At 32.3% G+C, this 14,465-nt stretch overlaps 1 protein-coding gene across 1 annotated transcript in view; it reads left to right on the forward strand.

Annotated features, from left to right (window-relative positions):
• Nucleotides 1–14,465, forward strand: part of LOC111051271 (rab GTPase-activating protein 1-like) — a 101,769-nt gene that overhangs the window by 74,322 nt on the left and 12,982 nt on the right. The window contains exons 14-20 of the mRNA XM_039431997.1: nt 1,660–1,775; nt 3,937–4,020; nt 4,704–4,815; nt 7,373–7,488; nt 9,649–9,732; nt 10,416–10,475; nt 13,865–14,050. Coding sequence (XP_039287931.1) covers nt 1,660–1,775; nt 3,937–4,020; nt 4,704–4,815; nt 7,373–7,488; nt 9,649–9,732; nt 10,416–10,475; nt 13,865–14,050 — 758 coding nt within the window. The remainder of the gene's footprint in view (nt 1–1,659; nt 1,776–3,936; nt 4,021–4,703; nt 4,816–7,372; nt 7,489–9,648; nt 9,733–10,415; nt 10,476–13,864; nt 14,051–14,465) is intronic.

The following is a 14,465-nucleotide window of genomic DNA, read 5'->3' on the forward strand; positions in this document are numbered from 1 at the left end:
TGTGCAACCGGCACCAAGTGATTTAATAACAAGGAACCAATAAAATATGCATTTTTTTAAATATGTGACATGGAAAATTCCAGATGGTTTTCTCTTATCTGTTGAATTATTGAAACCGAAATATCACATATTCATCTGGAGGCTAAAGACTATAGTGAGGTTCACGTTATAATGGCAGTGGAGAAAGATAGGAGCGTAGCTGATTTTTTGCCTTGCCACTGCCTTCTACAGAAGATAGCCGATTCCGGTATATCTGATGTAATATTAACTGACCATTCTTGTCAATTATAAATTTCATTCGTTGAGAAAATTCGTTTATAGATGTTTATACTTGTTATTGAATATCTTTTCAATTAATTATATTTCTTAAGAGGGGCCCGGAATCTTTTTTGCGGGGGGGCCCGGTTTGGAAACGTTACGCCACTATATTTCTATATTGTAAAAAACAATCTGGCTACATTGCAAAGCAAGACAAGGATAGCACTATCTGCTTTGTTGAATGATATACAAGGATAGCAACACCAATGTTAATAAAATGCTGTCATTATAACGTTTTACCTCACTATACTCATTCCACAATAAACACATTGTTTATAGAATAGAGATGTATTTATACACCAGTTTAATGTGTAATACAGTAGGCTACTCAAAAAAAAAGATTGATTTTTGAGAATGATGAAATTGACAATTGAATGTAGTAATATCTTTTTTTTATTAATCAATTATTCAATTCACAATTTTATTGAAGGCCTTTTCTCTAGGATGATGTAATATTGAAGAGAATTGAGTAATACTTTGAGTTAAGTTGGAAAAAATGTAACTGTCATAATTGTGTCCAATTTGGGACATTGATCCATTTATTGGTCTTATAGATTTGTTTCTGTGGGGAATGATGACAGTAATAACACAAATTACTATGACAGAACTGCACTTTTAAAATTCGTATTATTATTCGTAAAACTCGTATTACTATTTTTGTGTAATAGATCTATTCATCTTCGAGTAGTAATTGTAAGTGAAAATCGTTGATTGGAAAAATAATAATAATAAATTTATTTCTTCTCAAAAAATACAAACAAGCAATTAAAACATGAAAAGTTCAAAATATCTAAAATACAATACAATATAAAAAATATGGAATTTAATTCTATTGGAAATCAACCTATAGTCCAGGCAATGAATGCTCAAAAAAGGGTATAGAGGGAAAAGTTTGGAAGACAATTTTTGTGACTTTCATCGTAGCTTTGCATCTAGTGTCATTCCAAGATACTTGGCTTCATTTGCGAACGGAACTTCTGAGTTGTTCATGCTTATTGGGATGTACACATAATGTCTATTTGTGAAGACAACATGTGTGGAAATTTTGCATATAGTTACCGAGGTTGGTTATAGGTCTATTTTGAATCCTTAAAGATTTCAGTTGGTCAAGTTTTTAATTGGACCCTTGCGGAGCACGGGTTACGTGCTAGTAAATTATTAAGTTTTGTGAATAAATGTGATTATTATTATTATTATTATTATTATTATATTATTATTATTATTATTATTATTAGATTATGAGTAATTTGAGGAATCAAATTTATTGCAAACTCAGAATAAAATTATTTTCTTGTATATTCAATCTAATAATGTTATGCTTTCTACATTTGTGATTTTCAGAAGCCCAAGATAATGCTGATAAATATTCATCGTATTCGACAGAAGTTGACAGACTCAGGAATGCTTTGCAGAGGGCTGAGGAGGAGAAGAAAAGACTGGAAGATGAACTTTTCCAGGTAAAATAAACATTCAATTGATTTTTATTCATAAAGAGCTACCATTTGAAGTACATAAAAATGACTTTCCGACCACTGTTGAACTGACAAACTTTGGTTACTTTTGTGTTTCCTGTATTGCTTAAACAGTGATTCAAATTTACTGATTCAAGATACACAATTACCCCCAGTTGCACGTACGTTGGTTAAGGTTTAATCAAGATTAAATGCTATACTTTAATCGAGATAAGCGCTAACCGATGCATTTTGGTTGCACAAAAAATAAATTTCAAGTGATAACGCCGATTAGTTTAACCGACCTAAAAATATTTTAATTCTGATTAGTTGGTGCCATTTTAACGGCGATTAGCTCTAATGGAGAAAATTTGGTTGCACAAAGGTAAAATCGAAAAATAACGACGGTTAAACTAATCGACGTAAAAGATTTTTAACAGACCATTCAATACAACTAACGCCGATTAGCTACCTACTGATAGCTGTCTTCCAATTAGTTTTTGGTAAAAAAACCTACAAAATTCAAAGTATGAGCGAAGTATATAAAAGAATTTCATCCGTTAATAAAATAGAGAAGTGTATTCAGCTGATATCAGCATTCAAAATTAGATTTTGACTTTTGAGGTTAGTTTTCGATCTGGTTCGTCTGCAGCAAAGACCTTAAAGATGCATAGACTCACATGCAGCGCTAGTGTCGTACTTGGAATTGAAATCCGCCATTGAGGGGGCAACCCATAAGATTATTACATACCAATGCCACCAATGCCTTTGTGATCTATAGTATTACAAATAAATAATATATAATATCTCGTGCTAAAATACCCCAATGGCGGCCTTCAATTTCAAGTAAGAGCTATCATTGGGAAGGCATAGGCATTGTGGGTCTATATCTCTTTAAGGTCTTTGGTCTGCAGATAGCACTTGACACTGGCGGCAGACAGAAACATTTTTATGGCGCATGCCTAATGAATAGTCACCGCTCTATAACCTCAATTTTGTGCCATTTGTTCAGAATAATAACATCTGTCAGTTAAATTACGGTGTTACCGGATTGTGAAACCGTTAAAATCTTGGTTAGTTCACCGGAAAACTCAATCGGGATTAAAAACTAACCGATCTTTGTGGAACAGAAATGAATCCGTAAACTAACGCTGATTTTTTAATCAGCGTTAATGTCCATATTTACAGACGTACGTGCAACTGGCCAAAAGTCATTAAAATAATTAATGGAGGACCAACAGGCACAGCCCAAAACTGCCCTGCCCCGAATTTTGATTTATATACTAGTCCAGAAAGAAGGTTATGTTTCTCCACATTATAAAATAAATGTGTGTCCAATATTAAGCAAACTCCTATAGTGAGGTCCACGTTATAATGGCAGTGGAGAAAGATAGGAGATCAACGTTGCCAATCATGTCTTGTCAATGCCTTCTATAGACGGTAGCAGATACAGGTTTATTGATGTAATATTAACTGTTCATTCTCGTTTGAAATAATCAATTATATTTTATTATGCAAGAAATTATATTTTTCAATAATTGAATTTTCATAATTAATATGAAGTATTTTTTAAATAATTATCAATTCTACATTGTTGAAAGACGATCTGCCAACAGAGCAAAGCGAGAAAGAGATAGCGCTATCCGCTTTATTGAATGATAGAGAAGGATAGCAATAGCATTGCTAATCAAACACTCCCATTATAACGGTCCACGTTATACAAACAAGACATTTTGATTATAGAAAGATCTAAAAGCAAATGAACAACAACTTTTAAAATAATATTTCATTATTATTTAACGAAAATCCTAAATAAATGCTGTAAATCACCGCGAAGACTTCTGCTACTGCAGACATTGACAACAGGGTTAACAGCTAGATGGAAATTCAATGAGAACTACTATCCAAAAATTATTTGTTCCCGGGCTGACAAATAATTTTTGGATAGTAGTTCTCATCGAATTTCCATCTAGCTGTTAACCCTGTTGTCAATGTCTGCAGTAGCAGAAGTCTTCGGGGTGATTTACAGCATTTATTTAGGATTTTCGTTAAATAATAATTATATATTAATTAGCATTTGAATAAATGCATTCTCTATTTAATTCCATCTGTAAATAATATTTAATTTGCGTGTCTCATTCAAATGGATCGATTCGGTATTTTTCAGGTGAAGGAGATGCTAAAGAGGGAGGTTCAAAAAGCTGAAAATGATCAAAACAGAAATACTGCTATTATTGCAGATTACAAAAAGGTAAGCATGATTTAATCACCCAAAACATTGCGATAATAATTTGAAAGTAAACGAAAAATATGTAAAAACAATCACTATGACAAAAAATTGATGTAGGCCTACACTTGATAATTGATATATATTGTTATTTACTTGATATGGTACTTTCTCTTATTATTTTATTGGGAGTGAAAATATAATAAGGCCTGGTCAATCTGTTTATAATTATCAATTATATTAAATTTCGAGTTGAATTTGAGTAACAGAAGTTATGTGTACATTTTTAAATAAAAATAAAAATCTCAGTACAATTATTTTTTCCTTACTGAGATTTTAATTTTAATTTCTTTTTTTAAACAAGTATTTCCGTAGCTGTTCGAACATCGATTCTTGTTGTACTAATCGATTAATCCAAAACAAAGTTGAAGAAGCCGTACTTACGTTTAATAAGAAAGGAAGTAGTTACTCAACTTTATCTATTCCAAATTACAGTTCCAACTGACCCAGATAAATGAATATCCAGTAACTGAAATAAAGATTGTATTTAATTCCAATAAGCTATTGACCTCTGGTTTTGGATCTTGCTATCTCATATCAAGGGTCAGATACCTGAAAAATATTCAGGATATGATGAATTGTTTTTGTGTGTAATGATAATTTTGACTTGATAGTTTTTGAAAATATGAACCAATTTTTTGTTGTAGATCTGTCAGAGGTTAGATGCCGAAAAGTGTGCTACGAAAACAGCTCTAAACCAATTGAGGGTAAGTAAAGAATTCATATGCACTATCAAATTTATTGAAAATGTTGTCATAAAATAGAATAACGTATTGTAGGGAAAGATAGTAGGTGAATAATTCGAAACATGTTGAGAGAAATAAAATAAAGTTGAAGAAAGGGCACTTTAATTTTTATGTGAATACGAGAGGCCCTTACCAAGAAAGTGAAGGAAAGAAAGTATGTGAAGAAATAACAGACATAGTCCAAGTGTCTCGTTTCGTGTTTCGTTTCCTAATTTTGTTGGACGACATTTAATGGAGCTTTAACTTTGAAGGTCCATTAGCTAATGAACGATAGAATACAGATTTCCACTTATCATTGTCATTCAAAGACCGGTACAGTGGAAATACAACTGTTTTATTCCCTCTTGATACGCTTCTATGGATTCGATTGTTTATCATGAGCTATAATTCTCAATCAACCCAATCGTGCAAGTATGAAGCATTCCATTTGAACTTATGGTAATAATATTTCAACTGTACCGGACTTGATCACTGATACTGATATGTGGGAATCCACCTTCAAGAAACCGAGTGATAGTGTTCAAAAAGTAGATATGTTTCACTTCATCCAATTCAAACTCCCAGTCCAAAAACATACACCCAAAGTTTTCAATTTGGATGAATGTCAAAAACAGAATGAAAGAGGTGATTGATGTCCACCTGAATATAATTGCACTCAATTATTACTGGAATCTTGGAATTTATTGGATCTTTATGTAATAAATAATAGACTATATAGATAGATTTTGGTGCTGCAATCAATCTGGAAACAGGATTTTAATTCTATATAGATAGATTTTGGTGCTGCAATCAATCTGGAATCGAGATTGTAATTCTATATAGATAGATTTTGGAGCTGCAATCAATCTGGAATCAGGATTGTAATTCTATATAGATAGATTTTGGTGCTGCAATCAATCTGGAATCAGGATTGTACATAATTCTATATAGATAGATTTTGGTGCTGCAATCAATCTGGAATCAGGATTGTAATTCAACGTGTGTGGTCTGTTACAAATGATAAAAACTAGATACTGTCAAAACCACTGGTTTATTAAAACAACTTGAGATACTTGTTTCGGTTGTTATGCCATTATCAATCTCTAGTAAACTAATAGCTCAAACATTGAGCAGCAGGATTTATATATTATAGCGTGGTATATTAACGATATACTCTGCTGCTCATTTTTCAAGCTTTTGTATTATTAGCTAGATAGGAAGGCACTATTGCAACATAAACTCGCCATTCAATCCCTAACTCTCATTGGCACAAACATTTTATTCATTACTAGTAGGTAATCCGTGCTTCGCAAGGGTCTATTTTAAAACTGCAAAATGAAAACTTGACGTAATAAAAAATCGAAATTTGAAAATAGACCCATAACCATCCTCGGTTAATTTCTATATTGTAAAAAACAATCTGGCTACATTGCAAAGCAAGACAAGGATAGCACTATCTGCTTTGTTGAATGATATACAAGGATAGCAACACCAATGTTAATAAAATGCTGTCATTATAACGTTTTACCTCACTATACTCATTCCAAAATAAACACATTGTTTATAGAATAGAGATGTATTTTTTATACACCAGTTTAATGTTTAATACAGTAGGCTCTCAAAAAAAATTGATTGATTTTTGAGAATGATGAAATTGACAATTGAATGTAGTAATATCTTTTTTTTTATTAATCAATTATTCAATTCACAATTTTATTGAAGGCCTTTTCTCTAGAATGATGTAATATTGGAGAGTATTGAGTAATACTTTGAGTTAAGTTGGAAAAAATGTAACTGTCATAATATTGTGTCCAATTTGGGACATTGATCCATTTATTGGTCTTATAGATTTGTTTCTGTGGGGAATGATGACAGTATTAACAAAAATTACTATGACAGAACTGCACTTTTAAAATTCGTATTATTATTCGTAAAACTCGTATTACTATTTTTGTGTAATAGTATTCATCTTCGAGTAGTAATTGTAAGTGAAAATCATTGATTGGAAAAAAAATAATAATAATAAATTTATCTCTTCTCAAAAAATACAAACAAGCAATTAAAACATGAAAAGTTCAAAATATCTAAAATACAATACAATATAAAAAATATGGAATTTAATTCTATTGGAAATCAACCTATAGTCCAGGCAATGAATGCTCAAAAAAGGGTATAGAGGGAAAAGTTTGGAAGACAATTTTTGTGACTTTCATCGTAGCTTTGCATCTAGTGTCATTCCAAGATACTTGGCTTCATTTGCGAACGGAACTTCTGAGTTGTTCATGCTTATTGGGATGTACACATAATGTCTATTTGTGAAGACAACAAGTGTGGAAATTTTGCATATAGTTACCGAGGTTGGTTATAGGTCTATTTTGAATCCTTAAAGATTTCAGTTGGTCAAGTTTTTAATTGGAACCTTGCGGAGCACGGGTTACGTGCTAGTAAATTATTAAGTATTGTGAATAAATGAGATTATTATTAGATTATGAGTAATTTGAGGAATCAAATTTATTGCAAACTCAGAATAAAATTATTTTCTTGTATATTCAATCTAATAATGTTATGCTTTCTACATTTGTGATTTTCAGAAGCCCAAGATAATGCTGATAAATATTCATCGTATTCGACAGAAGTTGACAGACTCAGGAATGCTTTGCAGAGGGCTGAGGAGGAGAAGAAAAGACTGGAAGATGAACTTTTCCAGGTAAAATAAACATTCAATTGATTTTTATTCATAAAGAGCTACCATTTGAAGTACATAAAAATGACTTTCCGACCACTGTTGAACTGACAAACTTTGGTTACTTTTGTGTTTCCTGTATTGCTTAAACAGTGATTCAAATTTACTGATTCAAGATACACAATTACCCCCAGTTGCACGTACGTTGGTTAAGGTTTAATCAAGATTAAATGCTATACTTTAATCGAGATAAGCGCTAACCGATGCATTTTGGTTGCACAAAAAATAAATTTCAAGTGATAACGCCGATTAGTTTAACCGACCTAAAAATATTTTAATTCTGATTAGTTGGTGCCATTTTAACGGCGATTAGCTCTAATGGAGAAAATTTGGTTGCACAAAGGTAAAATCGAAAAATAACGACGGTTAAACTAATCGACGTAAAAGATTTTTAACAGACCATTCAATACAACTAACGCCGATTAGCTACCTACTGATAGCTGTCTTCCAATTAGTTTTTGGTAAAAAAACCTACAAAATTCAAAGTATGAGCGAAGTATATAAAAGAATTTCATCCGTTAATAAAATAGAGAAGTGTATTCAGCTGATATCAGCATTCAAAATTAGATTTTGACTTTTGAGGTTAGTTTTCGATCTGGTTCGTCTGCAGCAAAGACCTTAAAGATGCATAGACTCACATGCAGCGCTAGTGTCGTACTTGGAATTGAAATCCGCCATTGAGGGGGCAACCCATAAGATTATTACATACCAATGCCACCAATGCCTTTGTGATCTATAGTATTACAAATAAATAATATATAATATCTCGTGCTAAAATACCCCAATGGCGGCCTTCAATTTCAAGTAAGAGCTATCATTGGGAAGGCATAGGCATTGTGGGTCTATATCTCTTTAAGGTCTTTGGTCTGCAGATAGCACTTGACACTGGCGGCAGACAGAAACATTTTTATGGCGCATGCCTAATGAATAGTCACCGCTCTATAACCTCAATTTTGTGCCATTTGTTCAGAATAATAACATCTGTCAGTTAAATTACGGTGTTACCGGATTGTGAAACCGTTAAAATCTTGGTTAGTTCACCGGAAAACTCAATCGGGATTAAAAACTAACCGATCTTTGTGGAACAGAAATGAATCCGTAAAACTAACGCTGATTTTTTAATCAGCGTTAATGTCCATATTTAACAGACGTACGTGCAACTGGCCAAAAGTCATTAAAATAATTAATGGAGGACCAACAGGCACAGCCCAAAACTGCCCTGCCCCGAATTTTGATTTATATACTAGTCCAGAAAGAAGGTTATGTTTCTCCACATTATAAAATAAATGTGTGTCCAATATTAAGCAAACTCCTATAGTGAGGTCCACGTTATAATGGCAGTGGAGAAAGATAGGAGATCAACGTTGCCAATCATGTCTTGTCAATGCCTTCTATAGACGGTAGCAGATACAGGTTTATTGATGTAATATTAACTGTTCATTCTCGTTTGAAATAATCAATTATATTTTATTATGCAAGAAATTATATTTTTCAATAATTGAATTTTCATAATTAATATGAAGTATTTTTTAAATAATTATCAATTCTACATTGTTGAAAGACGATCTGCCAACAGAGCAAAGCGAGAAAGAGATAGCGCTATCCGCTTTATTGAATGATAGAGAAGGATAGCAATAGCATTGCTAATCAAACACTCCCATTATAACGGTCCACGTTATACAAACAAGACATTTTGATTATAGAAAGATCTAAAAGCAAATGAACAACAACTTTTAAAATAATATTTCATTATTATTTAACGAAAATCCTAAATAAATGCTGTAAATCACCGCGAAGACTTCTGCTACTGCAGACATTGACAACAGGGTTAACAGCTAGAGGGAAATTCGATGAGAACTACTATCCAAAAATTATTTCCCGGGCTAGCAAATAATTTTTGGATAGTAGTTCTCATCGAATTTCCATCTAGCTGTTAACCCTGTTGTCAATGTCTGCAGTAGCAGAAGTCTTCGGGGTGATTTACAGCATTTATTTAGGATTTTCGTTAAATAATAATTATATATTAATTAGCATTTGAATAAATGCATTCTCTATTTAATTCCATCTGTAAATAATATTTAATTTGCGTGTCTCATTCAAATGGATCGATTCGGTATTTTTCAGGTGAAGGAGATGCTAAAGAGGGAGGTTCAAAAAGCTGAAAATGATCAAAACAGAAATACTGCTATTATTGCAGATTACAAAAAGGTAAGCATGATTTAATCACCCAAAACATTGCGATAATAATTTGAAAGTAAACGAAAAATATGTAAAAACAATCACTATGACAAAAAATTGATGTAGGCCTACACTTGATAATTGATATATATTGTTATTTACTTGATATGGTACTTTCTCTTATTATTTTATTGGGAGTGAAAATATAATAAGGCCTGGTCAATCTGTTTATAATTATCAATTATATTAAATTTCGAGTTGAATTTGAGTAACAGAAGTTATGTGTACATTTTTAAATAAAAATAAAAATCTCAGTACAATTATTTTTTCCTTACTGAGATTTTAATTTTAATTTCTTTTTTTAAACAAGTATTTCCGTAGCTGTTCGAACATCGATTCTTGTTGTACTAATCGATTAATCCAAAACAAAGTTGAAGAAGCCGTACTTACGTTTAATAAGAAAGGAAGTAGTTACTCAACTTTATCTATTCCAAATTACAGTTCCAACTGACCCAGATAAATGAATATCCAGTAACTGAAATAAAGATTGTATTTAATTCCAATAAGCTATTGACCTCTGGTTTTGGATCTTGCTATCTCATATCAAGGGTCAGATACCTGAAAAATATTCAGGATATGATGAATTGTTTTTGTGTGTAATGATAATTTTGACTTGATAGTTTTTGAAAATATGAACCAATTTTTTGTTGTAGATCTGTCAGAGGTTAGATGCCGAAAAGTGTGCTACGAAAACAGCTCTAAACCAATTGAGGGTAAGTAAAGAATTCATATGCACTATCAAATTTATTGAAAATGTTGTCATAAAATAGAATAACGTATTGTAGGGAAAGATAGTAGGTGAATAATTCGAAACATGTTGAGAGAAATAAAATAAAGTTGAAGAAAGGGCACTTTAATTTTTATGTGAATACGAGAGGCCCTTACCAAGAAAGTGAAGGAAAGAAAGTATGTGAAGAAATAACAGACATAGTCCAAGTGTCTCGTTTCGTGTTTCGTTTCCTAATTTTGTTGGACGACATTTAATGGAGCTTTAACTTTGAAGGTCCATTAGCTAATGAACGATAGAAGACAGATTTCCACTTATCATTGTCATTCAAAGACCGGTACAGTGGAAATACAACTGTTTTATTCCCTCTTGATACGCTTCTATGGATTCGATTGTTTATCATGAGCTATAATTCTCAATCAACCCAATCGTGCAAGTATGAAGCATTCCATTTGAACTTATGGTAATAATATTTCAACTGTACCGGACTTGATCACTGATACTGATATGTGGGAATCCACCTTCAAGAAACCGAGTGATAGTGTTCAAAAAGTAGATATGTTTCACTTCATCCAATTCAAACTCCCAGTCCAAAAACATACACCCAAAGTTTTCAATTTGGATGAATGTCAAAAACAGAATGAAAGAGGTGATTGATGTCCACCTGAATATAATTGCACTCAATTATTACTGGAATCTTGGAATTTATTGAATCTTTATGTAATAAAATAATAGACTATATAGATAGATTTTGGTGCTGCAATCAATCTGGAATCAGGATTGTAATTCAACGTGTGTGGTCTGTTACAAATGACAAAGACTAGATATTGTCAAAACCACTGGTTTATTAAAACAACTTGAGATACTTGTTTCGGTTGTTATGCCATTATCAATCTCTAGTAAACTGATAGCACAAACATTGAGCAGCAGGATTTATATATTATAGCGTGGTATATTAACGATATACTCTGTTGCTCATTTTTCAAGCTTTTGTATTATTAGCTAGATAGGAAGACACTATTGCAACATAAACTCGCCATTCAATCCCTAACTCTCATTGACACAAACATTTTATTCATTACTAGTAGGTAACCCGTGCTTCGCAAGGGTCTATTTTAAAACTGCAAAATGAAAACTTGACGTAATAAAAAATCGAAATTTGAAAATAGACCCATAACCATCCTCGGTTAATGAAGAGTCTATATGCAAAATTTCAAATTAATCAGTTGAGTATATTTCAGACGTGATGATGCGTCAAACATAATTCCCTATTCCTTACGTGTATAAGCCAGTTCTTTCCTTTATTATAGTATAGAAAACTAAAGAATACATAATACTTGGAAACCTCACAGAATCATATTGATTTTTCCAATACATCAATAAATTTTAGTTCGATTAGGATCCTCCTCAATTTGAATCAGGCAGCCTTTTGTTTTCCCAATTCCAAACAAAATACCTAGAATACTCGTTTCACTGGGAATTCGTGTCTGATAGTACATTATAACTGAAGAATATAAATTATTTCTTATTTTATTGTGATCTATTCATGTTTTTCTCATGAAATTCAATTATAGGCCTACAGCATGAAGACTATGTCCAATTCATTTGTACTGGTGGCAAAATTTTACATTAAAAATAATTATTTGATAAAATCCAAGTTCAATAGTAATGAAAACAAATTCCTTCAAAAAATAATTGATAATAATACGTTTCGAGGGAAAAAATTAAGAACAAAAAAATGGGAAGCCTCGGGGATTCGAACCGAGGAACCATCGCTCCGTAAGCGGACTTTTACCGCTGCGCTACATAGAAGTTCGTAAATGGTAGTCTTATAACCTGCTCATAAATAGACACACTTTGGGCTATGAAAATTCATGTAGCCTACGGTAGCATAGATGAATTTGAACATTAATTCTGAAAAATCTAGAAGGAAAATTGAAATTTGGGCTTCCAGGTGCACGAGATTGATACTTTTAGAATCTATGTTCAAAATTTGGAGATCTAAATCATTCCCGTTTTTCCGGTATGCAATCCACAAGTTGACATGTTTTGATGCGAACACACGAACAAACACAACCCTACTCTCTCTTATTATATAGATTCCGTCTCCATGATAACTGCCACAGCTGTCATTAGTCATCATAACACAGCTTTTAGTATACTAGAGATTGATAATGGTGTAAAAAACGAAACTAGTATCTCAAATTGTTTTAATAAACCAGTGGTTTTGAATATATCAAGTCGTTTTAATTTAATATAAATAAATAAATATGATTTTATTGCCGTTAAATTCTTAGAAAAATAGGCAAAGTCAAATATTGATTACAGTAAGACAAAAGATAAAATCAAATTTTACAGCAACTGTACATACAAAATTACATTACTGAGTCTTAAAATAATACAGTACCTAAGTAAACTGTAAGTCAATTGGATTTTTCAAATACATTAATAATATTCATTTGAATGTACAAAACATATTCCTTACAGCACAACTAGAGCCTTTAGAACAATATATAAATACAAATAGAAACCTCTTAACTCTAAGCAACAATTATTTCACTCTCAAAGAACTCTTCAACACTATAAAAAGGATTTATCACAAGCCAATTCAATAATCTCGTATTAAATTTCTTTTCTGTCTCTGATATTAGAGGGGAGGATATCTCTGATATCTGAGATTTAGTGGGGAGGATATTTTTATTATTCTTCCCAAAGAATGGACATTGATATGTCCAAAGCTCCGCCAATTTATGTAGATGCATAATAATATGATTATTATCTATAGTTATTATATTACAAATTGCTTTTTCATATCATATACAGTTCTATAGTTATTTTCCTAGTCTATATTATGTAAATTCATCTATAATTTTGCTGTATTGTAAGCTATTGTATATAAGTGTATAAGCCAGTATATATTGTAATCTACATAAATAAAGTACTCAATCAATCAATCAATCAATATTAAATGTGTAGGTAATTTATTGCAAATTTTTATACCAAATGTATCATAAATTTTGGCTGTTTTGGATAACCTATGATAGGGAATATCAATCCTATGACAATTTCTTGTGTTATAGCTATGAGTTTGATGCCTTAATTTTAAATTGGATGAGTTTTTTTTAACATGGAACGATACAGTATATATGTAAAAATTCACTATTGTCATTATTCTAAGCTGGACGAAAAGAGGCTTACAGTGTGCTAGTCTATGAGAATCAGTTAAAACCCTGACCACCTTCTTTTGCAATAATAAAATATTTTCTGCATGACTACTATTTGGATATACTCCACAACATCTCCTTCACAAAAACACTACTTGAAGTTTGTGGTCTGTCCATCCTAAATACTTATGAAACACTTTCGTTCCAATAGGCAACAATGGAGGGATGCGACAGATGTCGGAACGCGGACAACTCGAGTAGAAACACATTCAGTGATCCGCTGACTTCCAACGACCACAACTCCCAACAGAGCCAAGGCATGGAGCGAATAACTGAGCTGGAGCTGGAATTGGCTCAAGCCAAGCTAGCTCAGGTTGAAGCCGAGTGCAAAAATCAGGTACTTGAAACAAGTATGTAGAACTATTATGATCTACTTCATCTGTGTTCTCAATGCTTTGGAACGGCGGGGACCATGCAGTGAGGGTTGAGTTGAGTGAGCCATTTTGTTCGCTTACATTTATCACAGTTTTTCAAAAATGCACCAAAGCGTATGTAGTTTGAAGATTAACTTCACAGTGTTCTATGTGTGTGAAAGACAGGTTTTAAAAGTTTTGATTATAGATAAATAATAGCATAAGTAGATATCCCATGGTATAGGGCATTTATGTCGCAACTTTTACTGTTATCTCAAGCCCATAGTCAACGTAGTTCTTTCCCGTGAAGCTGTGTGACGCTGGTAGACTCTCATATTGTGCCGTTCGTACACTCTCACCCGGCCAAAACAGTAAAAATCGACAGTAATCGGCTTGAGT

This window comes from Nilaparvata lugens, chromosome 7 (assembly GCF_014356525.2).
Source record: "Nilaparvata lugens isolate BPH chromosome 7, ASM1435652v1, whole genome shotgun sequence".
Taxonomy (NCBI): Eukaryota; Metazoa; Arthropoda; class Insecta; order Hemiptera; family Delphacidae; genus Nilaparvata; species Nilaparvata lugens.